Source organism: Scomber scombrus, chromosome 14, assembly GCF_963691925.1.
Source record: "Scomber scombrus chromosome 14, fScoSco1.1, whole genome shotgun sequence".
NCBI classification, from domain to species: Eukaryota; Metazoa; Chordata; class Actinopteri; order Scombriformes; family Scombridae; genus Scomber; species Scomber scombrus.
The window spans coordinates 28,744,636-28,772,445 of NC_084983.1; the positions used below are offsets into that span (position 1 = coordinate 28,744,636).

Genomic DNA, 27,810 nt, shown 5'->3' on the forward strand with positions numbered 1-27,810 from the left:
TTTGGAGTTTTGACAGATGTGACATACGTACACATCAGCCATTTTTACTAAATTAATTTGTCTTGATTGATTTCTGATGTGATAGGTTTGTCTCTCCATCTCTGACATGTTTATGTTAGACTTTCAGCTCTTGATTGAAGTTTGTAGGTCATAGTTTTAGTCGCATCCATAGAAATCAGTGATGTCTGAGGAGAAGCTTCCCATCCTGAGGGCTATCCTGGTATTGTTCACATTGTGTAAACATTTCCTCTGAACTCATTGTGTTACAAACTCTGATGAGCTCACCTTGTTCTAAATCACTCACACTTTTACTGCTTTCCAGCCTCAGCTGTTGATGCTTGTTTCTATTTCTGCTTTACGTTTCTAAACAGTCACAATTGAGATTTCAGTCAACACTTATAATATTAACCTGCTTTGATGAAATGTCGCACTCAGGTTTCCTGCAGATAACAACACTGCTTCCTGACTCTCTGACCTTTCTTCTTCTTCTGTCTGCAGTTTTTCGTGCTTTGCCACAGTTTGCTGCAGCTGGCGCAGCTGTTGGTGTCAGGCTACATGAAGAGCTCCATCTCCACCATCGAGAGACGATACGGCCTCTCCAGCCAGAAGTCGGGCCTCTTGGCTTCCTTTAACGAGGTCAGTGTGCAGCAGCTCCTGTTTGTAGTTTCATGGCTGTAGAGGAAGAATGTGGAGCCGATCCTGTTGTCAGAGTGAAGATGAACACATTTCCTCTGCAGTGACGTTTGTGGGTTCTTGAGTCTTCTCTGCAAACCACATCTTAAAACATGAGTGTTTCCACTTTCTTTCTTTTTTTTTGCGATCAAATGTTTTTATTCAGTATAACAAAATTCCACAGAATACAAAAAACACCATCATATGGTTCCCTTTCAAATGGCACACAACAAGCCCAAGACATAAGAACGTGTCTCAGGATAAAGAGACAAAGAGACAAAGAGGGTCAGAGGGTAAGAGGGGAGACATAATTAAAACACAACATAACAAGAACACTGAGTGGTACATACAGAGAGGACAAAGGGAGACATACAACAAAAAGGACGCGGACTGAGGGACATGCATAAGACATAAGGGACCAATCACATGTACAAGTAAAATAGAAAGGCTAGGCATATGTTTCAAAGATTCAGCAATATTGCAAGTGTCCAGAGTCTTTCCTGAAGCTCCATTAATGCGAGCTGTGCAGAGTTCCATATACATGACATCCTAAAGGAAATGGTCCACGTCCGAACAGACAAGTCGTGAGGCGGCTTCCAGCGAGTTGCAATTATTTTCTTAGCAGCTGTAAGTCCAGCAATACAACACGCTGTTGGATTTTTGAAAGATGAAGGGCTGACATGTCATTTAAAATCAAGACACCAACATTTACAGGTACAGCAACTTGAATCCAGACAGATAGATTGGATGCAATATCGTTTCCAGAACTGGCAGACAGGAGTGTTTCCTCTTTCTTTACTGGATCTTCATTTCCATGCTATTTCAGTCCAGAACATTTTGAAAGACGACTAGTTCCAAAACATGTGCATATCATTTGTTGGCCTTTGCCGACCGATGACAGGAAGGAGACACGTTTACAAATATTTTATCCAGCTGAGCTTTGGTGTGGTGGCTCGGTGCACGAATAGATGAAGTCTGTAAAATCTCTTTCCAGACATATTGTGGAGTTACCTCTGCTAAATCTGCCACCCAAGTGGTACAACACATTGTTTAACCTTCGTGTCGTCCTCTCGGGTCAAATTGACCCCCGTCTGTTTTAACTGTTCCTTCTTTCCTTCCTTCCTTTCCTTCCTCCCTTCCGTCTTTCCTCTGTCCTTCTTTCCTTGCTTCCTCCCTTCCTCTTTTCCTTTCTCCCTAAGTTTCCTCCCTCCCTCCTACCTTCCTTCCTTCCTTATTTCCTCTGTCATTCCTCCCTCCCTCCCTCCTTCTCTCTTTCTTTCCTCCCCCCTACCTTCCTCCCTTCCTTCTTCCTCTGTCCTTCCTTCCTCCCTTCCTCTTTTCCTTTCTCCCTCCCTCCCCCCTACCTTCCTTCCTCATTTCCTTCCTTCTTCCTCCCTCCCTCCTTCCTTTCCTTCCTTCTTCCTCCCTTCCTTCCTCCTTTCCTTCCTTCTTCCTTCCTTCCTCCCTCCTTTCCTTCTTCCTCCCTCCCTTCCTTCCTTGCCTCGAGGACAACAGGAGGGTTAATGACATTTGATGACTGTATTTTCAACATATAACCGGTTTTATCAGACTTCCTCGACCAGATTAGTGTAACATGTGATGTCATCCCTGTGTGTTGTGTGTCTGCAGGTGGGGAACACGGTCCTCATCGTGTTTGTGAGTTTCCTCGGCAGTCGTGTCCACCGGCCGCGGTTCATTGGATGCGGCGCTCTGCTGGCCTGTCTGGCCTCGCTGCTGATGGCGCTGCCGCACTTCCTGGGAGGACAGTACGAATACACCGACCGCATCATCTGTAAGAGCAACACACACACACACACACACACACACGCACACGCACACGCACACGCACACACACACACATGCACACACACACGTGCACACACACACAAATTCAATTTTAACAGCATCACCTTTCCTGCAGCGCCACCCTTAGGACAAACTGTCTGATATATGATGATGATGATGATGATGATGATGATGATGATGATGATGATGATGATGATGATGATGATGATGATGAGATAAGCACTTAACCCTCCTGTTGTCCTCGAGTCAAGGAAGGAAGGGAGGAAGAAGGGAGGAAGGGAGGAAAAAGGGAGGAAGGGAGGAAGGGAAAAAGAAGGAAGGAAAGGAGGAAGAATGAAGGAAAGGAGGAAGGAAGGAAGGAAGGGAGGAAAGGAAAGAAGGAAGGAAGGAAGGTAGGTAGGAGGGAAGGAAGGTAGGAGGGAGGGAGGGAGTAAGGAAAAGAGGAAGGGAGGAAGGAAGGACAGAGGAAAGAAGGAAGGGAGGAAGGTAGGGGGGAGGAAAGAAGGACAGAGGAAAAAAAGGAAGGGAGGAAGGTAGGGGGAGGAAAGAAAGAGAGAAGGAGGGAGGGAGGAAGGAAGGAAAGAAAGGAAGGAAGGAAAGAAGGAGTGAGGGAGGAAGGAGGGACAGAAGGAAGGAACAAAGGGGGATGAAGGAAGGAAAGAAGGAAGGGAGGAGGGAGGAAGGAAAGACAGAAGGAAGCAAGGGAGGAAGGGAGGAAAGAAGGAACAGTCAAAACAGACGGGGTCAATTTGACCCGGGAGGACGACATGAAGGTTAAACTGAACCTTATGTTTCCCAACAGCCAGCAGTGATAACAGCTCTGGCCTCTGCCAATCAGAGAGCAGCAGCACCGGTCAGAGCTGCAGCCAGCAGGAAAGCCCCGGCTCACAGAACGTTTACCCGCTGCTGCTGATGGGTCAGCTGCTGCTGGGCATCGGAGCCGTGCCCATCCAACCCTTCGGCATCTCCTACATCGATGATTACGCCAGCAGGAAGAACTCGCCGCTCTACCTCGGTACGCTGAGCAAACGATTTCATCATCAGTCCAGTCTTACTTACATAAAAAATACTAATAAATAATGTTGGTAAGATGAACAATTCAAAAATATGTTAAAATAGTTTTAAAAGCAGCATCAGGTTTGTTCAAATGTACATTTAGTATTTAAGACTGAATGCTCTTGAAAATGTCAAATGGTGTAACCACAAAAGAATGATAAATATTACATATTTTATCACCTAGAGAGAGAAAGAAAGAAGGAAAGAAAGAAAGAAAGAACAAGAAGTTGAGGAAGAGGAGAAAGAAAGGGAGGAAGAAGAGGAGAAATAAAGAGAGGAGAAAGAGAAAGAAAGAAAGATAAAGGTGGAAAGGAGAAAATAAGAAAGAAAGAAAGAACAAGAAGTTGAGGGAGGAGGAAAAGGAGAAAATAAGAAAGAGAAAGAAAGAAAGAAAGAAAGAGAAAGAAAGAGAGAAAGAGAAAGAAAGAAAGAGAGAGAAAAGAAAGAAAGAAAGAAAGAAAGAGAGAAAGAAATAAAGCAGCAGGTTCCTGATCTCCATGGTAACCAGAGTAGATGTAATATTTAGAACAATTGTATTCCATTACCTTTATTTAATATAAAGTTATAACGTAAGATCATGATAAACTAGTTGATATGGTGTTTTATTGACTATTTACTGTTTTTAAGCAAGTTGAATTATTTGGTACAAAGTTTTTATGGTTACACCACTTAGACATTTTCACCATAATCCTCTAATATATTCTCTCTAAATGGATTAAAAGCAGAAATTTGATGCTGGGTCCACAAAAAAAGAATGTGTGAAGTTATTCATACGTTTATTTTCACATTTTAACCCTTTAAATTTAAATTAAACCACATGGACACAAAACAACAACTCATTGACCCTTATACAGAAAAACACAGTTGTACCAGGGTGTGCCTGTTTCTACTTCTACTCCTCACACACCTTCACATACAGCTGTGTGAGAAATACCTCCCTACTTCATATAGAGGTTGGTATGAAAGGAATGCAGTAGCTGGGAGCTGGTAAATGTGCTCCCTCCTCTTTAACATAAACATTTCATTAGGCTGCAGACGTTCAGCATCATAAAGAGAAATAAAAGTGTATGAGGAAGAGATCTGACTGACTGGACATGTGAGCAAAGTTCAAAACACTCAGAAAACAATAGAGACTGATGTAGAGCCGAAGTTCACAGTGCAACGTGACAACAAAGGAAGACAAAAGGACCGGCTCTCTTTCATGTCAGGTTGAGTTAGGAATGCTGCAGCGTGCAGGTCCTGCAGGTTCTCTGCTTATATTTTACATTTTATTAGTTTCCTGGAAGCATGTTTTACTCCAATGAGTTTTATTAGTTTCCTGGAACAATGTTTTTACTCAGAAACACTTAATAATAAGTCAAGTGGCAGCAGATCGACTGCATGACACATAATTAAACAATGGTGTCAAATTCACCTGGCAAACAAACGACACAGACAATATAAATAAAGAACCACGATATGACACTTTACAAACCCCCACAAATCACTGTTGAAATATAATGATGTTTTATAATGTGACAACGCTGTGGTAAAGGTCAGGTTAGGTTTAGGCCAGTTGCCCGAATAAAATGTTGGCATTGTACATTTCTGCAAACTAAGGATATGTTGAGTCTCTACCTTTTGGCACATAAACATTTCTAGATGACTTATTATGAGGAGGAAGGTTGGGTGGAGTTTACTTTTAATGAGACATCTGGACATTTGCAGCTGTTTTACAAAATGTTGTTTTTAACCCAAACCCATAGACTATATAAGAAATGGACGTAACATCCCTGACGTCACCCATTGGTTGGACTGCTGCTCGGAGGCCAATAGTATCGGATCTGAGCAGCGCAATCTTGAACATTTCAGGTGCATGCTGGGAAAAATAAAAACAGGGATTCTACTTATATGGGCATCAGGAGGAGCATGAGGCGCCCTCCTGAACCTGTGAACCAATCAACCTGTCAATCACCACGTAGCCACGCCCTAATGCATACCCTGCTTTATCGTCACATATAAAATCAGGGAGGCCAAAATGTCCCAAATGAACATCATACTGCATTGAAGAAGGCTTTAAACTAGCGATTGAGACCATAAACACATTTTGAAAACGTTTACTGAGGTTAGAAATCAAGTGAGAAGTTGGTGAATTCTCCATTGACTTGTATAGAGACGGAAGTCCTTTTGACACCAAAACGGTCGCCCCCTGGTGGCCTTTTGATAGAATGAAGTTTTAAGTTACTTCTGCGTTGGCCTCATTTCAGAGGACCGCTGTGTTAAATGACACACGATTAAACTTATGAAATATAGACATTAAACGTATCCGTGGTTTGCAGACAAGTACAACGCCAACATCTGATTGTGGTGATTGGTTAGGCGTGGCACGAAAATCACTTGGTTTGCATCTGGGAATGATTATGATTTGGGTTAAAATGATCACATGAAACATTCAACACTTCCTTCTTCATCTTGGCAACAGTTAAAAACCATGTTGGTGTTTTTTGGTTTAACCCTCCTGTTGTCCTCGAGTCAAGGAAGGAAGGGAGGAAGAAGGAAGAAGGAAGGAAAGGAGGGAGGAAGGGAGGAAAGGAAGGAGGAAGGGTGGAAGGAAGGGAGGAAGAAGGAAGGAAGGGAGGAAGGAAGGAATGAAGGATGGAAGGGAGGAAGAAGGGAGGAAGAAGGGAGGAAAGGAGGAAGGAAAGGAGGAAGTAAGGGAGGAAGAAGGAAGGAAGGGAGGAAGATGGAAGGAGAGGAGGGAGGAAGGAAGGTAAGGAAGGAAGGGAAGGAGGGAGGAAGGACAGAGGAAAGAAGGAAGGAATGAAGGTAGGAGGGAGGGATGAAAGAAGGAATGAGGGAGGGAGGGAGAAAGGAAAAGAGGAAGGGAGGAAGGAAGGAAAGAAGGACAGAGGAAAGAAGGAAGGGAGGAACAGACAGGGTCAATTTGACCCGGCAGGACGACACAAAGGTTAAATCACCTGCAGCAAAATAACTATTGGTCGTTTTTTACTGGCCTGAATTTCTGACCTATAATTTCGTTCTTCTTGTGATGACCGACTACAAAATATAAGTCATGCAAACTTTTTTTTGACAACTGCAGTTCTTGTGATGTTTATTCTTTGTCGTGTTTTTAGGAATCCTCCTCGCTGCGACCTCCATCGGCCCGGCTTTAGGCTTCATCACCGGCGCCTGCTTGCAGCGCTTCTACGTCGACTTTAACATCTTACCTAAAGGTGAGGAGACAATTCACAGCTGGGTTTAAAGACTCTCCTTCACATCCTCAAGTAAAGTGAAGTTTATTTGTAACACTCATTTTAAAAGCAAAGGGAGGATTTCCTGCATGTGGGAGTCATTTATAGCCGTGTGATTTTAATCTGATGGATCAAGTGAAGCCAAGCATGAAGTAGACCTACACTTATCTTTTTCTCCGCACACTGTTTCCTCATTCAAATATGAGTGTCACGCTGTAACATGAAACCTATCACGTACACAGAAACATATCTCGTTACAGCGTGATACTCATATTTGAATGAGGAAACAGTGCAGAGAACGGATATGAATGTGGCTTATTTACACGATTTAAAGACCGTGTAAAGTGAATTCAGACATTTTCTTCTAAACATATTAAATAGGTCATAAATGTATTTCTAAAAAAGGTGTAAAAAGCATTTCAACCATTTAGATTTGAATCGTGGAGCTAGGCTTAGCATAAACCCGCCCTGCTGCTGTAGAGGTATAAATACATTCAGCGCACACTACTACTACAGTCTACAGTTAGCCAGTTAGCTGAGTTAGCCGCCGAGCTAGCAGCAGTGTTAGCAGCAGAAAGCTCTCAGGCCTAGCGTCCATGTTTCTGGTAGAGGTGGTGACTTTGATTGACAGGTGACACTTGGTAGGGGGCGGGGCTTCAGCGTTTGGGAGCAGAGAAATAGGCAGACTTTTACACAACTTTGAAGCTGAATTTCACATATTCTGCGATTTCTTTAATCATTCAAATTTGGCAGGGTGGTTAACAACACACTTTTCTGTGGTATGTCAAACTCAGAACACATATTTATTTTCACTTTACACGGACTTTAAGTTGTACTTCATGTTTGAGTTGAGACATGAAGACATGCTGCTGCCAATGAGCACAGTGGATGATGCTGTGATTAATATGTTTACACTGAGAGGGATTTAAAAATGCATGTGGCTGTGTACGGAGGGTCTATCTCATTCATCCAGCTGAATACAGAAGGATGAATGAGTCCAAGTCATTCATTCATTGATCTGACAGAGGAGGAGCCACCACAGACCACAAACACTGACTCCTTTTATGCTTCACACAGTCAGATCTCTCTCTGCAGCCTTCATGGTAGGATGAAATGGCTGCAGCATGTTTTAACCACAGAAAGAGCCTCACTTCTAACAGCTGAAGGAGAATAATCACACCAGATAGAGAGCATGATGTGTGTCCCTCTCTACACCAGCAGCGTAGGAGTAGATCACAGGGAGTCTCAGGCGTCTCTGCTTCAGACCAGCTATGACTTTCACGTTATAATGCGATACCGAAGCTTTTATTTTATATAAGTTATAGTTATTATGTTTCCATAGAAAACAGTGAGGAAAAGTTGATTCATGTTGGACATTTCCTCAGAGTATGAAAACAGCTGCTGCAAATTAAGACAAACACTGACACCGAGTTAAAGAGAAAAGGAAATAGGACTTTATTCCTGTCCTCTTCTTCACTCACTTGACCTTTTTGTCACAGCTGGTGTTAAGTTATTTGACAGTTTCTTTATTGAGCCCACTTCAGTCACTCAGTACAGTTCCTCATATTTTAAATAATGGGACAGAAACAGTAAGAAATAAGCAAAAACAATCTGACTAAATGTTGCATTATTTCCCAAAATCCTGAAAACAAAAGTGATTCAAAACTGAACAATGTTGAAGTAAGTTTCAAAATAAGTATGAAATTGTTTCCACACATTTGTGCAAAAATTGTGCAAGTCTAAAACCAAGATATTTGGCTGGTACATTCATAAGTAATGCCAAAAGTTCTCGGTCCATTGTGTGATATTAGTTTATTAACTGTGCGTCAATGCTTCAGGCTGCAGTGCCGTTTGGTTTCAGCTCTCAGCTCTGTAGTGTTTGTTTAACAGGTTTTCCTTTAAGCAAACAGCTACTTCACACTCTGCTGAACTGCTGTTGTTTATGAGGGAATAAGACAAGCAGCTGCAGGCAGTCAACCCGTACACACAGAGAGAGCGATAACATCAATATGAAACATTTTAGCTACAGTTCAAATTCCCACAAGAATGAGAAAATATGCCAAACAGATAAAGATAAAGACGACAAAGACAGTTCATAGATAATGCCTGAAGACTGAGACTTCTCTGCAGTACTTCAGCTCCAGTAAAGTGACCGAATCAATCAACCTCCAGACTGCACCTGAACAGCAGCGTTATGAAACAACCAGAAACAACTTCCTGAATATGTTCACCTGCTGCTGTGCTGTGAACTTCAGCAGGTGACTCACAGTGAGGAGCGTCAACCTGTGTCTCAATACTGTGACTATGGTTTAGTTTAGTTTCATTTTATGAGAAATAAAAAGCTTATTTCCATTACACGTTACAGTAATATATTTAATATAATTACAGTTACTGAGTCCGGTAACGCGTTACAATCAGAGCTGTCCGACAGGCAGAGGTTTCGAAAAAACAACCCAAGCGCAACAGCTGTAAATAAAGAGGAGAAGAAGACGGTTTTAAATCAACAAAAGAAGAAGAAGACGGTTTAAAATCAACAGAAGAAGAAGAAGACTTTTTGGTTTGGTTTGGAGAAGGCAAGATGGCAACAACTGCTAATTCAACGTTTTCTAAGTGGTTATTCTCACATTATTTGGAATTTGTCACAGAAAAGCACAAGAACCTCACAGTAAGTCTGTCTACGGCTAAAAATAGTACAAGGAACCTCAAGAAACACCTGGAGAGAGCACTTTATTTTGTAATGCCTTGTCCTAAATGTTTATTTTGGTGAAAGTAACTAAAAAGTAATGAGTAACTTATTACTCTACACAGAAGGTCAAATTGTAAAGAAACGTTTTACTTTCAAATGCAAGTAACTAGTAATATGAAATATATTACTGCCCCCTGGTGGATGTATTGGTTAACATCCATGCCAACGTAAAGGAGGCATGGATGTATGTGAGCAGTGACGTAACATCGTTTGAAAAGGACGTAGACATTATTCGTACGTACGTTGAGCATAAATGGGCCTTAAGGCAGAATGAGCTAAGCCACTCTGGATCATTCGGCCATGACTATATCAGCATCTTTCCCATCTGTATATATGACAGTGTCATCAGCGTACATCAACACCTCCACACTATCACAGGCAGCAGGCAGGTTGTTGATGTCATTGCTGAGGATTGAGCGTTGCATAAACACTCAGATGAGACTTTATCCTTTATAATTACACCGTGGGAGCGGTCACAGTATGAGGTAACATCCAGGTTCATGTCAGGACTGGCAGTGAGGCAGTGATATAAGAAGGACACCTGCATCTTTACTTTTGACACAAACTTTCACATATTAAACATCTTCATCTCAATATTTCAATAATTGATTATCAAAATTCTTTCCTCCCCCCTACCTTCTCCCTTCCTTCTTTCCTCTGTCCTTCTTTCCTTCCTTCCTCCCTTCCTCTTTTCATTTCTCTCTACCTTCTTCCTTCCTTCTTTCCTCCATCCTTCCTTCCTTCCTTTCCTTCCTCCCTTCCTTCTGTCCTTTCCTCCCTCCCTTCCTTCCTCCCTCCTTTCCTTCCTTTCTTCCTTCCCTCCTTCCTTCTTCCTTCCTCCCTTCCTTACTTTCCTTCCTCCCTCCTTTCCATCCTTCTTTCCTCCCTTCCTTCCTTGACTCGAGGACAACAGGAGGGTTAATCAAACAGCTTCTTCAGACTCTTTTGATCAGTTTCTGTTCATGCGGGAATCAGACGTGCAGCAGCAAGCAGTCGACCCAGAAACCAGAACACCACCACAGATATTGCAAACAAGTTTTTGTCTCTATGTTTCCATTTTTTTAAATCCTCCATTTTAAAGAGAAAGAGAAAAACATACATGAATGCAGAATGCACAGCGGACATTTTGTCACAGTAGAAACGTAACAAGCTTCAGCTGCTTCATAACGAGTTAATAATGAGAAGAGAGAAATGTAAAACATGCAGGCAGCAGCTCTACAGGAGCAGGGATGGTGAACACTGACATAGAGGAGAAGCAGTACAGAAAATACATGAATGAATGAATGAATGAATGAATGAATATTGTAATTTCTATTTAAAAACATCATTTATCATCTTTATTCTGAGGTTTACCGTAAACCATAAAAGAGAACTGGAGTCACGATGCCACTTCCTGTTTAGCCTCCGTTCCCTCAGTAACTCAACACAATCTGTCATTCAGTGTTTGGGGAGTAAATAGTGAAATATAACAGCATTATGTAATTTAATTATAAAATGATTACAAAGGAAGTTACATCTGAAGTCACACCTTTAAGATTTTATTATTTTTTTTAAATATTTAACATGTTACTGAATACATATATTGCTGTTTTTAATTCTTTAAAATCAATATTTTGTTTTATATTTAGTAAATAAATCATGACGTGGGCTTAAATGGAGTCACAGTACCAATTAAACCCACTTTATTCATCAGATATCTTTATTTTATATTCCAACATCTACATGAACTAATTAATACATTTTTAAATGAGAGATACATGTTGCTTTATAAGAAATGATCTCCCTTATAAATCATGTCAGTATCCATGAAAAACAGCTGAGCTTAGATTCTGGTGTTTAAAGGGAACATTTACCCTAACAGTGTGTCAGTTTGTGTATTTGTAAGACAACATGTTTATATGTTAGAGAGTGTTTGTGAAAGTTTGTGCATTATGTTCGTGAGGGTACTCGTGTGTGTGTGTGTGTGTGTGTGTGTGTTTGTGTGTGTGTGTGTGCGCGCTCTGCGTACATTGTGAGGACTCCTTTGTGTTAACCTGTCATGTGAGAACGTTTTTTTTTATTGTGATGACGTTATATCTAATCCTCGTTTGTTCAGATGTGTTGTTTTTGTATTAAGACGTATTTTCTCCTCCACATGTAAGACTCACTAATACAGAAGTACGGACATGTTTAGGGAGGTTTGGATAAAGGATTAATCGGTTATTTTGCCACCAAACTGGTTTTTGTTTGTAGACATAAACTAGGTCATGACTGTTTAACCAATCATTGTTTGCGTGACTCATGAACATTCAGAGATTTGTTTTATTGGTTGATGTCGACATCCAACTTGGCACGAACAACAGAAATATGCAGAATCTAAAGCCAACTGTTCAAAGTGATGCATCTGAGGACTCTGACAGGGACGGAAACCGTTTAATAATCTGTCAGATGTTTTGTTATGTGAGGTGTAACTTAGACATTTTTGCCATAATCCTCTAATATATTCTCTCAAAATGGATTAAAAGCAGAAATTTGATGCTGGGTCCAAAAAAAAGAATGTGTGCAAGTTATTCATACGTTTATTTTCACATTTTAACCCTTTTAAATTTGACTAAACCACATAAAACACCATTGGCTCAAATACAGACTGTAAGTGAGATCCGCACTTCGATGGTTGCCATGGCGGTGAAGTGCGGCCGCCGCGAGTTTACATAGAGATTGCATGGCAACTCACCGCAGGCCGCTCTTCGGTGTGTTCCCGTAATGCTGTTACTTGGAGGACAGGAGTTCCTGTTACTCCAGTTTCCAGTTATAAGTACCATGCACAGTTGAGCCTGATACTAATACTGGGAAGTTCAAGTGTTCTAGTTGTCTCAGTACACTTAAGTCCTGGACTTCTGACTGTATCAAGTATTTGGGGGTTTTATGTTTTAAAGCAGGACTCTAACCAGATGTGTGTGTGTGTCAGTAGGGCTGTTAAACACATTTATGCTTCATTATCCTCCCAAAATATTGGGCTGTATGATACATATTTTCAGACAGTCACACTGTTGCACTGAGTTGTTCACATGAAAAATGACAGAAATAGTTTCTTGCTTTTAAATGTTCTTCAGTTTGTGTTTCGTGGCGGATTTGTGTTGTGTTGTGTTTCCAGATAAGATCGAGTTGGACCATAAGGACCTGCGCTGGGTCGGAGCTTGGTGGCTCGGCTTCCTCGTGGCATCCTGCCTGCTCTTCCTCACCGCGCTGCCTTACCTCTTCTTCCCCAGGGATATGCCCAAAGAGGTGAGTCCAGATCAGGCGGGGAGTTCCGGTCCTCTGAAATTAGGCCAACGCCGAAGTAACTTAAAACTGCATTCTAAAAACACTGAGTCAATCATTGTTTTCAACGAGTCATTCTGGTCCAAGTCTCTAAATTCAGGCTTTCTAATCAGTGTGCTGCTGGTCATTTTCAAAAATATTGCTCTGTTGGTAAAATTTGAAGTTTATATTAGCTTTATCTGCTGTGTGGGTGTTTGCTCCAGACACTGAATCAGACTATTGTCTCAATATTCCTCTAAATGTAATCTTGACAACAACACCGGTCCTGAAAGCACGTCGGCTCCAGTACAAACCAGTAGGTGACATCACAGCTCGTCCATCATTATGCACCGTCTGTGGTCAGGGTCAGAAAAACCTGATGTAAAGCTTGCAGTGGAGGTCGGTGCAGGAGCAGGAAATTCAACTTTCTTTTGTCATTTATGATCATTTATTTCTGGCTGTCAAAGGAAGGATGGAGTCGTGTTGGTGTGGTCTCACTTCTCCACTTTTAGTCTGATTTCCTCTTTAAAATCGCTGCAAACAGACGAGCAGCTGTGAGTCCTTTGCAGCCTCTCAGAGTTTAGTAATCTGACACTATATGGCAGCATGCGTGACTGATAAAGACCATAAACCTTTTTAATAGGGAATTAAAAACATCGTAGGGTTCAAAGGTTTCTCTGTCGTCACTATGATATAACCTGATGCCCATATAAGTAGAATCCCTATTTTTATTTTTCCCAGCATGGGATCAAGATGGCGCTGCTCAGATCCGATACTATTGGCCTCTGAGCAGCAGTCCACAAACCAATGGGTGACGTCACGGATGTTACGTCCATTTCTTCTTATATACAGTCTATGGTTCAGATTGACTCTCTCTATCGCTCTGTCCGAAGTTTTGTCCCAAACAGAATCCACCTTTCATCACCTTTAAAACTCATTAATTAACACATACTGTCTCATTTAAGTCACACAAAAACCAAAAGTGTAAAAATGACAATGTGCATTTACAGGGTGTTTTGTGTCAGACTATTTCTTGGCCAGGAAGCGATTGTGTGCAGCCAAGAAATATTCTGACTCAACAATGATCCTTTCACAATGTGGTGTTTGTACAGATAAGATTCTAAAGCAGCAGTCAGGTTTTCCTCCTGTTCATACTTACTGTTCTGTTCCTTCTAATGTGCTTTCAATGTAAAGTGATTGAGGACAAATGTGTTTAGGAAATCCTGTGAATTCGTCCTTTAATCAGTGAGACTCTAGTTACCTTCAGACAGAGACAGGCTGAGTGTTTCCTTCTGTTTTCTATCTTTATGCTAAGTTAAGATATCCAGATGTTGGCTGCAGCTTCACATTTACTCTACAGATATGAGAGTAAGCATATTTCCCAAACTGTGGACCTTCAGCATTAAAGGGATGGACTGAATAAAGTACCTGTATATCCTCTATCTATGTGTTATTGTTATAACAGAAAATATTAGACGGTTCTACATGATCTGCATCAAATTTAGCAAAGTGTCAGACCATGAAATAGATAATTTAAGACTTGATCTTCAGGAGTCAGTTACAGCAGCTGTTCTTCAGTTCAGACTTTGCCTCCATAAAGTCAGTGTGTATAAGTGTAGATTTATAAATATGCAAAAAATCTATTTTACAAATGTAGATGTTACTTAGAGATGAATTGTTACTAAATATTTACAGCTTCTAACTGCAAGTGGAATGAGCCAAAAAAACATAAGTGTAACATAAATTAGTTTAGGCTTTTTAATAAAGTACCAAAAATCATTGAAATTAGTTCACCAGTTTGAAAGTGACTGACAAACAGTTTGAAACTAGTAATGAAACATGGTGAAGATATGGTGTTGGTGCTGCTAACACTAACCTGTTTTGGCAGCGTCGCCCAAAAACAAACACAAAGTTCATCTCTTCTATCAAGTAAATGAGGCGAGTTGTTCCAGTGACTGAGTAACAGTTTTCTATCTATTGTGACTCCCTGAGTGCTCAAACAGCAGGCCGATCTCATCACTTTCACTTTTAAACAGCAGATATATGAGATGTGTTGAAGCTTCAGCAGGTCAGAGAAACACAACACATTAGACTGAGTCATGGTTTAACTTAATGAGTTTCATCATCAGTTAAAACCACAAAGTGAAAGTGGTCTGCCAGTGTCTGTCCACATTGTCTCCAGCATTTATCCTGTCCCTGGAAACCCTGCTGTTTAAATGTTCTATCTTACGATACTTTTGAATGCAGGACTTATACTTGTAATTGAGTATTTTTTGATTGTGCTCCAGGATCTGAGGGTTTTTTTTCACCTCTGACATCATCAGGCTGATTTAAAGATGAAGGCTGATGAAGACTCCTCATCAGTTATCCAATGAGAGCTTGACACATTGATGACTAACTGATGCATCTCCAGAAGACAAAGTAGTTTTCGGTAAAACCATGAAACAAAAGTAAATATCTCAAATATTAATAATAATATAAAGTAAAACTCGTGAACGACGTGATTGTGAAAATGAAAGTCACACAGAAGTTTGGCTTCATTGATGTTCTGGCAGCTCTTGAGTGTTTAACTCCCGAAAGTCACATCATATTAAATATTATCCTGGCAGCTTCTCAGCACATTGTTTCAACTCAGTTAAAGAAAATATTTTCCAGCTGAGGTTTTTAATAACGGAGCCAAAAACTCCTCCACACACAGAGCCAGATTGTCTCAGCAGAGTGACCTGGAATCATCATTTCACTGGAATCAAAATATAGAAACCAAAGTACGCAATAAAGATCTACATTCATTAGTTTTAGGCACATTGTAGTCCTTTGGATATGGATAAAGAATATGTTTTAGTCTAGTTTTCATCAGAGACATTTTAGTCTAATTTTTGTTGCATGTCCTCTTCTGCTGTCTCCATCTTTGTTTTGTATTGTTACCATGGTTACAATTAGTGTAAAAGGTGTGTACTGGCAGGATTAGTTTCAACAGTATAACTCATTTAAAAAGTGATGTCTGGTTATTTTTCCTTTGTACTTTTCATCGTGGGACATTTTATACTCATATTTGTTTCATTATACTGTCGGAGGTGGAGTGAAAGATAATGACCCACATTTTCAGACGTTCATAGTGTTGCATTGTTTTGAAGATGAAAGGTGACAGAAATAGTTCAAGTCGTGGCTCCTTTCAATCACGACAGGAAGTGTTTGTGTGACGGACAGAAGCTGGCCGAGCGTCAGATAAGCAGATGTGATTGGTGTCAGAATCAACCGCAGTTCATTCACCCCTTGTCTCTAACGTCAACCTACAAACATGCTGCCAAGAAAACACAGAAATCAGCTGATCTACGTTCTGCCTCTAACCTGCCGAAATGTTTGGAATGAAGATCGACTGATAAATGAATGATAGTGATGTATGACCATCTGATTTAAAGCTCGTTATCTACATGCAGTTATTTGCTATCTCAGGTCAACTTTTAAAATCTAAGCATCACGATGTTTAATAGGCGGCGTGAGTCAGACTGTCTTCAGTGTTTTGGCCTACATCATAACTTTTCCCAGACACCTCGGCAGCGTTATGAAGTGAAATGTAAACAGTGGTTCATAACACAAACCATCAATCGCTCTCGTTTATGTAAAGTGTCTCACAGAGCCGGGACTGTATACCTCTCTAGCATGCAGGGCCTCAGCAGATTGCAGACTAAGCATGTGATGTTCTGTTTCCATGTTTTTGAAGGATGCTGCAGACGAAGTGGAGGCCAAACCGGACTGTAAGCAGCAGACAGACGCATCAGAGCAACTCTCTCTGCTTCAGTTCCTCAAAAGTAAGTCCTCTTTTCCTCTTCTGCTTCCTGTTTGTCTGATGTGGCTGCAGCACTGAGCAAGGGTCACTGTGTGTCATCAGTACTGTTAAATATTCATGCTGGACTCATTCAGAGCTTTTTAAAGATCCTCTGCAGAAGTTTTTATATGACATCAATCAATCAATCTTTATTTGTATAGCGCCAAATCACAACAAAGTCATCTCAAGGCTCTTTACACATAGAGCAGGTCTAAACCGAACTCTTCAGGTTTAATATAAAGATACCCAACATTCCCACATGAGCAGCACTTGGTGACAGTGTAGAGAAAAAACTCCCTTTAAACAGGAAGAAACCTCAGAACCAGACTCAAAGTGGGAGAACATCTGCCTCGACCGGTAGGGGTAGAGAGGAGAGAGAGGAAGGAGAGGAAAGAGAGGAAGGAGAGGAGAGAGGAGAGAGGAGAGAGAGGAAGGATACGGGATTCAAAAATCCAGGAGCTTTAAATGTGTAAATGTGTTTCACAGAAATCATCAGATGTTTCTGTATAAGTAGCTCCACATTTCATTTGTGCATTGCATTATGGGAGAATAGTATCAACAGCACACTCAACAAACTTTTATAGAAACTATTTAATTTGGGAGAAGTATATTCAGTCTGTGTGGGTAATATTTGGGGTAAGTTGTGTGAAGTGAAGCTTAAAGAGGTCTGACTGTCCACCGCCGTCCGTTAGGTTTTCCTCGCATCGCTCTGCGGACGCTGCGGAGTCCCATCTACCTGCTGGTGGTTCTGGCACAGGTGAACCTGGCAGCGCTGCTGTCCGGCCTCGCCACCTTTATGGCCAAGTTCATCGAGAGGCAGTTCAGCCAGAGTATCTCCTTTTCCACCATGATGATCGGTGAGAATCTGTGAATCTGTTGGGTTCATCCCACAGCAGGAACAATCTCAAGTTACATGAAGTTAACAGCTGAGATGAAAGGCGACTGAAGCTTCTGTTGTTCTGCTTTATTTCTCTCAGGAGCCGTTAGCATCCCGCTGGCAGTGCTGGGCACCGTCCTCGGGGGAGCTCTGATGCGGAGGTTGAATCTTTCGGTCAACGGTGCCAGCAAGTTGTGCACCATCGCCATCCTGCTCTGCATGATGTCCGCCCTGCCGCTGCTGTTCATTGGCTGCCCCACCCAGAAAGTCGCTGGCGTCTTTCCTCCCGGGTAGCTACACCTTCTATTAGTTTAACCACAGTTTATACTGACAGGGAACTAATGTTACCACTGGTACAGAAGTAAATTTTACTGATGAAAATGGTAAATAATAGAAATGAATAACAGCACTCATTACACCACAGACTGAAAATTACTACTTGGGAATTCTGCTGTTGCATCAGTGTCACTGTCACATTTCCTTCTTTGAACGTTTTTCTTAACCACAAGCCTTAAATGTTAAAGTTAATTTAACGTATGTTTGTGTTTTCAGCTTTAATGTGTCGTGCAGCACTGCCTGTCGGTGTTCTAAGGAGGCATTTAATCCGGTCTGTGGATCCGACGGTGTGGAGTTCAGGTCTCCCTGCCACGCTGGATGTATCGGCATGGAAACAGATGCTAACAACAAAATAGTGGTAAGAAATACTTTAGCGCCATACTTTAACATCTTATCATGCACATTTTCACCTTTAAGACATCACACAATCTGAGTAATACAGTACTTAATAAAAACGCATTTAGTGTCAAGAACTATCTGTGCTTTAAATTTATATTCATGTGGTGTTTACAGCAACAGGGAAACATCAGCTTTCTATTTGAGTGCTGCCAGTTCTCATTTACTGTGCGAGTGCTCTGCTTTCTTTGTAAAGTGGATGACATCACACCCTGTGTTTTAGTGAGAACCCTTTTGTCTCATTCAGTGCTGCAGGCAGCACAGACTGTGTTCATCTTCTCCTCTGCTTCAACTCATCCACATAGAAATCATGAGCTATTTTTCCATCTCACAAACAAACCCTGCTTTTTTTTCTTGAGCATCTTCATAACGTAAGACACTTTTGTCTGTGGCAGCGGTCTGAAGTTAAACAGGCACATTAATATGCAGAGATACCTAATAAAGCTCTCTGTCTAATTCACAGATAGTCCAGAGACTAAAAGCTGCAGGAAACTATTGAAATCAAAGGGATTACGTTCATTTAGGGCTAAAAGTCATAATTATTTCCTCATTATCAACTGGGTTTGTAAAATATCAGAAAACAGTGAAAAATGTCGATCAACATTTTCTAAATCCGAAGTCAGAATCTAAAATTTCTTGTTTTGTGCACAAACCAGATATCCTCAGTTTACTGTCATAGATGACAGTGTGGGGGGGGGTTCTTAGAAAATGATTGGTCAATGATCAAAATGGCTTGTTTTAGTTTTTCTATGGACTACTGTCTAATAGTTGCAGCTCTACATATATTTAATCAAACGAACATGTCATATCGGTGAAGTCATCTTATTCTATTGTCACACTTTCCCTGGAATTAAACACTCTTGATGCCTACGCGGCTTCTCAGGAAAATAAAATCCCAGACTGACGTTTGAGTAAATGATCCTGCTACTGAACTTTGTCCAACAGTGAAGACACAGACGTGTTTCATTAGAAATTACACAGGATCAGCCAACAGGCTTCATGTCTGAACAATTACCTTCCTCCATGGAAAGAAAAGAAAAAAATATAATTTTCATATATAATAAATAACTACACAGCTACACTGAATTGTGTTTATTAAAGCATTCATCAAGGACCAACATAAACTTTTCTACTTTTCACTAAATAATTATTCAATAACTTATAATAAATAAATAATAAACATATTTACCATTTAAAATAAGTTATTGTTTATTTAATTAATTAATTTCATAGTTAAATATCGTTTTATGTTTCCAACAGTGAGGTTGTCTCTTTTGTTTTAGGGTTGTTAGGGTACATGTTTTATTATGTTGTGTAATTAACATACCATAGGTATTTCATGCTTTTGTGTGAAATTAAATAATAATGCTATAATTAATTTATTATTATCTGAGATGCAACTTCCTTTAAGAAAAATCTTAAGACTCATTTTGTCGCTGGCTCTTAGTAGAGATTTCTGAAACTAATATACTAGTAAATCAGAATACTGATTTCTTTTAATCAGATTGGAAATGTTATTCCTACTATACTATTATACCCTCCTCACTATATTTTAATTGTTAATTATGTGAATTGCATTGTGTGTATAAAAGGTGTATTCAAATGGAGTCATCATTATTATTATTACACCAACAGATCAGCGAATGAACCAGTGTGGGCTTGTTGCTATTAAACAGATGCAGATTATTTTTAATTACAATTTGAAGAACTTAAGAATTTAGACTTCACATAATCAACAATCAAACCCAGCTAACAGTTTTCCTTGTGAGGTAAAACTCTGCACGATTCAGTTCGTAGTGAATGCTGTAGGAGCGTTGACTCTGCCTGTATGCTGACGATGTGTTGCTGTGTCTGCAGAACTTCACTGAGTGTCGGTGTGTCGGCGGTTTTGGCTTCGCCTCTCCGGGAACCTGCGGTAGCGGCTGCTCCCACCTCCTCCTCCCCTTCATGATCATGTTGGGTCTCACCAGCTTCATCGCCTCCTTCTCTCAGACGCCGTCATACATGATGATACTCAGGTACGGAGGCGAGCACTCGGGCACTGTGGCAGTTTATGGAAATGTGTTTGTAGCATAGACTGTATATAAAATGGACGTAACATCCATGACGTCACCCATTGGTTTGTGGACTGCTGCTCGGAGGCCAATAGTATCGGATCTGAGCAGCGCCATCTTGAACATTTCCAGTGCATGCCGGGAAAAATAAAAACACAGATTCTACTTATATGGGCATCAGTAAGGTTAGAAATCAAGTGAGAAGTTGGTGAATTCTCCATTGACTTGTATAGAGACGGAAGTCCTTTTGACACCAAAACGGTCGCCCCCTGGTGGCCTTTTGATAGAATGCAGTTTTAAGTTACTTCCACGTTGGCCTCATTTCAGAGGAATGGAACTCTCCGTCTGCTGCCAGGTGACATGGACGCCACATACTAGTTACATTTACTTATATTAGTATTACTGTCAGCATCTAGGAGCCACCAAGGCTAACAGTTTAGCTGCTGAATTCACTCAAAAGTGACCCAGTAATTGAAACTGCACTGATTAATGGCACAGCTGGCGACACACTTGGTCGACTACAACAGAACATTTTTTAATTAAAAAAGTCTTTGAACAGAACTATTTCAAGGTAAAGTTAACTACAAGTCCCATGTTGCATTTTGGTAAGAAACAGCCAATCACAGAGCTTAAAATTGTGTCACCTGTGCCTCTAAAACTAAAGTATTTAGTGTTTAGACAATATTTAAAGGATCATTTTCTGTTATTTTAATGTACAAACATGTTATTCATTGACAAGAAGAAAAATGTAGAAAGTGTCTGCCTTATCCTTTAGATGTTGGTGCAATCATGGGATTTGTTTCTATGTTCAGATAATTTAAAGAAAAAAATGTGTTTGCATTTATAAGTTTTGATCAATGTCCTTGTTTCTTAATGTAGTCCTCTGCGACTTTATCTTTAATCAAGCTACATTTTTTGTGTGTTTTCTTCTGTTTATATTTTTGGTTTTGTGTTTGTTGACTCTAATAAAAAAATGAGGCCAACCTTTACAACACAGAACCTGAAACTGTTGAGATTCTCTCAGTAAACTAAAATAATAACGTGTAAAGTCAGAGGTCATGTTTTTGTTATGAACATCAATCTCTGCTGATCTCAACCCTCCACATTCCTGCTGCTGCTCAGCTCTGTTTCAGCATGTCTGCAAAACAAACACACACACACACACTCAGATGACTGCACATGCACAAAACCCTGAACCTTCATCATCATCATCATCATCATCATCAATATCTTTATCTTGTGTGTGTGCAGGACGGTGCCGACAGAGGACAAGTCTTTCGCGGTTGGAGTTCAATACATGATGTTCAGAGTGCTCGGTGAGTCCAGACACTCTGAGGTCCAGCTGTCAAACCTGCTGACGTTTATTCAATGATCTCTTTACATTTGAAAGCTGTAAAAAAAAAACATATACACATTTCTTTTATCTAGACTTTTCCTAACATGTTTGTTCTCCAGGACCATTAAATAGTGATTGTGAATGTCATTTTTCTCCATAAATAAATAGCATACACTCTCTGACAGCTTCATTAAGGATTAACCAAATGTTTATTGATTAATGACGTGGAATGTATGAATGTGAATTGGTGTAGAGACTAATTATGAGTCAGACTATGAACAGTATGTAAAGGGTTAAGCAGGTTTAACCATAAGGTGCTCAAAGACAGATCTTTATTCCGTAGCCTTTGTGGTAGGATGAAATGACCGCAGCATGTTTTAACGGTAGATAGAGCCTCACTTCTATCTACTAACAGCTGGAGGACACTAAACACATCAGATCGAGGGTTTGATGTGTGCCCCTCTCAAAAACACCAGCACTGAAAATTGGTCCATTTTATGATGCTGTAGTAGATGGAGAAAGTGTAGGAGTACATCACGGGGAGCCCACCTCTGCCTGAGACCAACTATTAGTTTCCCCTTATAACCATAGACTGTATATAAGAAATGGACGTAACATCCGTGACGTCACCCATTGGTTTGTGGACTGCTGCTCGGAGGCCAATAGTACCGGATCTGAGCAGCGCCATCTTGAAAATTTCAGGTTCATGCTGGGAAAAATAAAAACAGGGATTCTACTTATATGGGCATCAGGAGGAGCATGAGGCGCCCTCCTGAACCTGTGAACCAATCAACCTGTCAATCATGACGTAGCCACGCCCTAATGCATACACTGCTTTATCGTCACATATAAAATCAGGGAGGCCAAAATGTCCCAAATGAACATCATACTGCATTGAAGAAGGCTTTAAACTAGCGATTGAGACCATAAACACATTTTGAAAACGTTTACTGAGGTTAGAAATCAAGTGAGAAGTTGGTGAATTCTCCATTGACTTGTATAGAGACGGAAGTCCTTTTGACACCAAAACGGTCGCCCCCTGGTGGCCTTTTGATAGAATGCAGTTTTAAGTTACTTCCGCGTTGGCCTCATTTCAGAGGAATGGAACTCCCCGCCTGCTTATAACGTACTGATGCCCTTTTCTTTTTCTGGTGTGGCAGCTTCAGTAGTTTTACAGCAAAGTGGAAACTCATAAAGGTATAAATATATATATATATATATGTGTATCACATCATGTTCTCCATGTGTGGTGTCTCTGCAGCATTCATGCCCGGCCCCGTGTTGTACGGCAGCGTCATCGATGGCACCTGCTTGACGTGGGGCAAGAAGTGCGGCAAAAATACATCCTGTCTCTACTACAACCTGGACCGCTTCAGACAGAGGCAAGTTGAGACTGATTCATGATGAAGTGTGAACGCTTCATTACACAGATTACATAAATATAAACCCATCACATCTCATATTAGGACAGCGGTTACAAAAATGACCTTTATCTGGAGCCAACAACATTGGTGATTCTGGGCTAAGATAACAAGTTTCTCCTTATTGCTGAACCCAACTGAAAAGTTCAGTTAGATCAGTTCTTCCACAGCAGACATAATGAACGACAGGTGACGTCTCTCCAGTGTTGCAAAGTGAGACTATGTGATTTCTTGGCAGAATAAATCGTAAATTTGTGAGTTTTTTCTCACAATTTGACACTTTATAATATCAGAATATTAGAATATTGTTATACTATTAGAATCTAGTTTGTAAATGTATTATTAGATATAGATATATAAGACATGTCAGACAGAGGGGGGACGAACTGATAAAGGGCTGGACTTGTGTTTGCACAGTGAACCAAACATTCATCAAGATAAGATGGAGACAGTCATTTAATGTCTGACTTTAAAATTCTCCAGACATTAGTCGTTATCACAGTGGATCCTGCTACTGTGACTCAGACTGGATCATTGCTTAATCATATATAAACAACCTGACCTGTACTACAGTTAGATTGATACTTAAAAATCTGCATCCAGCCTCTTCTCTTGTTGCATCACACCAGTAGATTTCCATGAATTATTTTAACAGTGCACCATGTTCCTGTTCTAAGAGAAACACTTATTTTCTGCAGCATTTTAACATAACTGGACACTTACTGTAAGTTGAGTCATAAAAAAACAATGAAGTGTTTGCAGTCAGAGGGAAAAAATCTGCTGGTTCTGGCAGAGTTTTGACCCTAGAAAGTCCCGAGTTTGTGTGAGCTGAGTCCATAACCACTCTGTTGTGTTTGCAGGTTTCTGGGTCTGCAGGTGGTCTTCGTGTGCGGGGGTCTGCTCTGCTTCCTGTTGACAATCCTGTTCCTGTACAGGAGGGGGTGGCGTGAGGACCAAAAAGACGCAGGGAGCAAAGGAGGCTACGAGCTGGTGAACGGGCAGAAAAAAGGGGAGGACATTTCAGCTAAAGAAAAAGAAGCGAGGGGCATCAAGACCTGAAGACATGAAACAAGAGGACGCAGAGAAAGAAAGACGCAGAGAAAGAAAGCAAAGAGAAAGAAAGACACAGAGAAAGAAAGCAAAGAGAAAGAAAGACGCAGAGAGGACGAACGAGGAGATGAGAGACGAGGACGAAGCAGCTGTGAGACATCACAGTGTGATGAGTGTCAGCCGCTATAATGAGGCTAAGAAACCTTTTGATATCATAATTTTTACATCCAAATACTCAACACACTCAGTTAACATTTCCAGGGGGACCATTGGTGTTTGTATATAAGCTGGTCCATATATTGTGACATATAAGCTTTTTCTATATGAAGCAGTGAGCCTAAACTACATCCTCCTCCACTTTTAACTGATGTATCTGATGCTTATGTGTAATAAGCTACACTTCCTCTAATTTCCACTAAATGCTGCTCAAATGAGTTTGGCTGTATTGATGTGAATGAGAAATTTTCTCTACAAATACAGCCAGGATACTGTGATCTGTGGAAGCCATTTTAATTATACAAATTATTTTCAGCAACACTAACAGCGTATCTGTATGGATGGTGATGTCGGTTGGTCCAGATTAACCCTAACCCTAAAATATCTCAACAATTGTAATAACTTACGTAAAACATCATCTAGCAGCAGCAGGTCAAACATTTAAAGTGTGCAACACCAAACATCTGCACAACTAATTACATTCCCATCAGCCTCTCAGCTCTACTGTGTGTTCAGTGCCAACCAGCACGTCCATGTGGGTCCATAAGGGTTCAATTTTGGCTGCAAATATGGGTCCCAAGTGGGTTTGTCTACAGTTTCCATGGTGACCCCACCTGTGTTTGCCCATATGGACTTCAAGTGGGTTCTGACTGGGTTTCAGGTGGGGACCAACTGGGTGAGACCCATGTAGGCTCCATGTTTGCCCATATGGGGTCTAAGTGGGTTCAGAATGGACCTTAAATTGGGCCCATTTAGCCCACATGGGCGTCACATGAGGGGCCCATGTTACTGAAACCATGTGGGACCCGCAAAATTTGCCTAGTTCAAGCCCATGCCCACTCAGTACCTACGTAGCCCACATTTAACCCATGTGGGGCCCACATGGACATGCTGGCAGGGCTGTTACTTAAGAAATGTAGCACGCTGACTAAGATGATGAACATTATACCCGTCTAACATCAGCCTGTTAATATGCTGATGTTAGCAATTCACTTAAAGCACTGGTGTGTTAGTACAGCAACAAAGAGCTTCTATTGTGACTGGAGACTCTTCATGAAGCTGGCTTACTAACATCTATTGTGTGTGTATCAAAGTCGGATATATCTTATTCCACTGTTATTGTCAGCACGGTGACTCAGTGGTTAGCACTGTTGCCTCACAGGTAGAAGGTCTTGGGACCTTTTCTATGTGGAGTTTGAATGTTTTCCCCCGTGCTTGGTTTCCTCCCATTGTCAAAAAACGTGTGATAGATTCGTTCTCCTGTTAGTGACGAAGGCACTCACATAAGTCCTGTTTCCATAAAGGAAGTTCCGGGTAAAATGTAGGAGTCGGGAACTTTACAGTAACGTCCTCTCTGCTGTTGTGTCTCCATTGCAGAGTAGAACCTTGATAGGACCTGCTGGACTCCGGAAGCGACCTAATCATTCTGCAACAGTTTATTGGCGCTTATTTTGCTGCTTTCTGTTGACGTCACATCCCGCTTTGGGTATACCCAATCAGCACCGAGTAAACCGCAAGCCCCACCCAGGAGTTTTCTGGGGCTGCACGGAGTACATACCCCCGGGGCAGGGACTCATTTTGCCCCTGTAAAAGTTCCAGGAGCTTGTCGTTCATGGGCGGTTCCTGCTATGGAGACACATGACAACTATCACAGCCCTGTAAAGTTACCCTGAAGTTCCTGCAGTAGAAACGACCCTATAGATCTGAGTTGGTCCCTGAGCGCTGCACAGTGACTGCCCACTGCTCCTAGTACTTAGGATGGGTTAAATGCAGATGTTAGGGGTCAGTTATTTCAAGACTGTTTATTTTTTATTATTGTTGGTATTGTGATTTAGAGACCCCCTTTGGTTCATTTATGAGTTGAGCGCTATTTGAGTTCCGCCACCAGGTGATGCTGTTGAGGCAACAAGAGACAATTTGTTTAATGCGCTAAGAGAAGAAGGAAATTGCAGTTCAGAGTTGTTGTTGTTGTTGTTGTAACCAGCATGAGAGCTTACATGCTAGTTGCTTTAGCAGCTAAGGACACACAGGTGGACTGTAAAGTTATTGTTTCCTACTTTATATTGTGGAAAATAAATAAAAGACACTGTGAGAGACAGTCCGGCTTGTGAATTCATCCTGAGCTGCAACACAAGACTGCATTTCACTGTAGAACTGTATGTGTGACAGATAAAGTACTTTTACTTTTGCCCAAAAATGATTAAAAACACATCCCAAACTCTTCATAATGAATATAATCTTTAGTATGAAGAGTTTGGTCACGTTAGTTTGTTAAGAAACGACTCTAAAGACTAATAACAGTGATCACATTTTCAGTCTCTGTAGAGTAGTTCTGTGTAAGGCGGACGCTTCTGAGCATGTGCAGTAACGTGGGTCTGTTTACAGCTTCGTTAGCTTGCTGTGCTATAGATCACATTGATAATGTAGCAGTAACAGAGCCGTGCACGAGCACATGCTCAGTGGCGTATTTAAAAACACTGGATATATTTTTGTGAACATATATCAGTGTTTTCTTTCAGGTTTAAGAGCAGATTGAGTGTGTTGCCTGTTCTGTCATGTGACTTCTTGTTTACATACATTTAAAATCAAAACATTTTATATTTGAGATGAATTTTATTTTTCTTGGGAACAAAGCAGATAACGAGAAGACATAAAAACACAAACATTCATCTGAGCCTCCAGTGAACTTTTTTTTTTTAAATTGAATTTTGTGATGTTGTACATTTGTAAGTAGGTCTTTGCTCTAAAAAAAAATAAATAAATACAAATAAAAAGCTGCATTTTGATTGCAATGCATTGAATGGCTTGTGCATCAAGCATGAATTATATCAAAATGGGGTTTAATGTCATTATTTTGAGGTTTATTACTTTAATCAAATGTAATCGTGTTGACTTTTTTAATGTTTTTTGTAATATTCTTTTCCAAAAGGCCACTGTGCAGCATCAAGTGAATAGTTCAGTATGTGAACCTCAAAGTCCTAAAACTACCTACTTAAAAATGTTTGTACTTTGGGGACTTTTTGGGGCTTTGTCTGTCTTAAACCTGTATGATTTTTACTGATTAAAAATGTATTTTTCTTACCAAGTGTGTGTGTGTTTTTGAGGATGAACTGTAATAATTATCGTGATCTTCTAACTTTTCATGTAGAGCCATCATCTGGTCAAATTTACTGAGGATCTTTGAAAGGCGATAAAGTTTAATAAAGTACCAGATGAGTAACTCAGCTCAATAATATCCACTTATTTTGTGGATAACCAGCAGAGAACAGTAATGAAATATTTCAGTGACTTAATCAACGGAATGTAACTTATTACATTTGATGACTTTTCTAATGTTCTAACCAATGTTTTCAGCTGTTAGGGTAAATGTTCCGTCCATCTGTCCTTCCTTCCTTCCCTCCATCTGTCCTTCCTTCCTTCCTTCCTTCCTTCTTTCTGTCCTTCCTTCCTTCCTTCCTTCCATCTGTCCTTCCTTCCATCTGTCCTTCCTTCCTTCCTTCTTTCTGTCC

At 40.7% G+C, this 27,810-nt stretch overlaps 1 protein-coding gene across 1 annotated transcript; it reads left to right on the forward strand.

The window, feature by feature from the left end:
- Positions 1-476: 476 nt before the first annotated feature.
- slco2b1 (solute carrier organic anion transporter family, member 2B1) lies at positions 477-27,379 on the forward strand. Its single transcript, XM_062433293.1, has 13 exons — positions 477-636; positions 2,302-2,464; positions 3,281-3,493; positions 6,648-6,746; positions 12,644-12,774; positions 16,511-16,598; positions 17,308-17,472; positions 17,593-17,782; positions 18,045-18,186; positions 20,082-20,242; positions 21,530-21,594; positions 22,876-22,996; positions 23,896-27,379. The coding sequence occupies exons 1-13, from the start codon at positions 556-558 to the stop codon at positions 24,092-24,094; spliced, it is 1,818 nt and encodes a 605-aa protein (XP_062289277.1). The 5' UTR covers positions 477-555; the 3' UTR covers positions 24,095-27,379.
- The last annotated feature ends 431 nt before the right edge of the window (positions 27,380-27,810 follow it).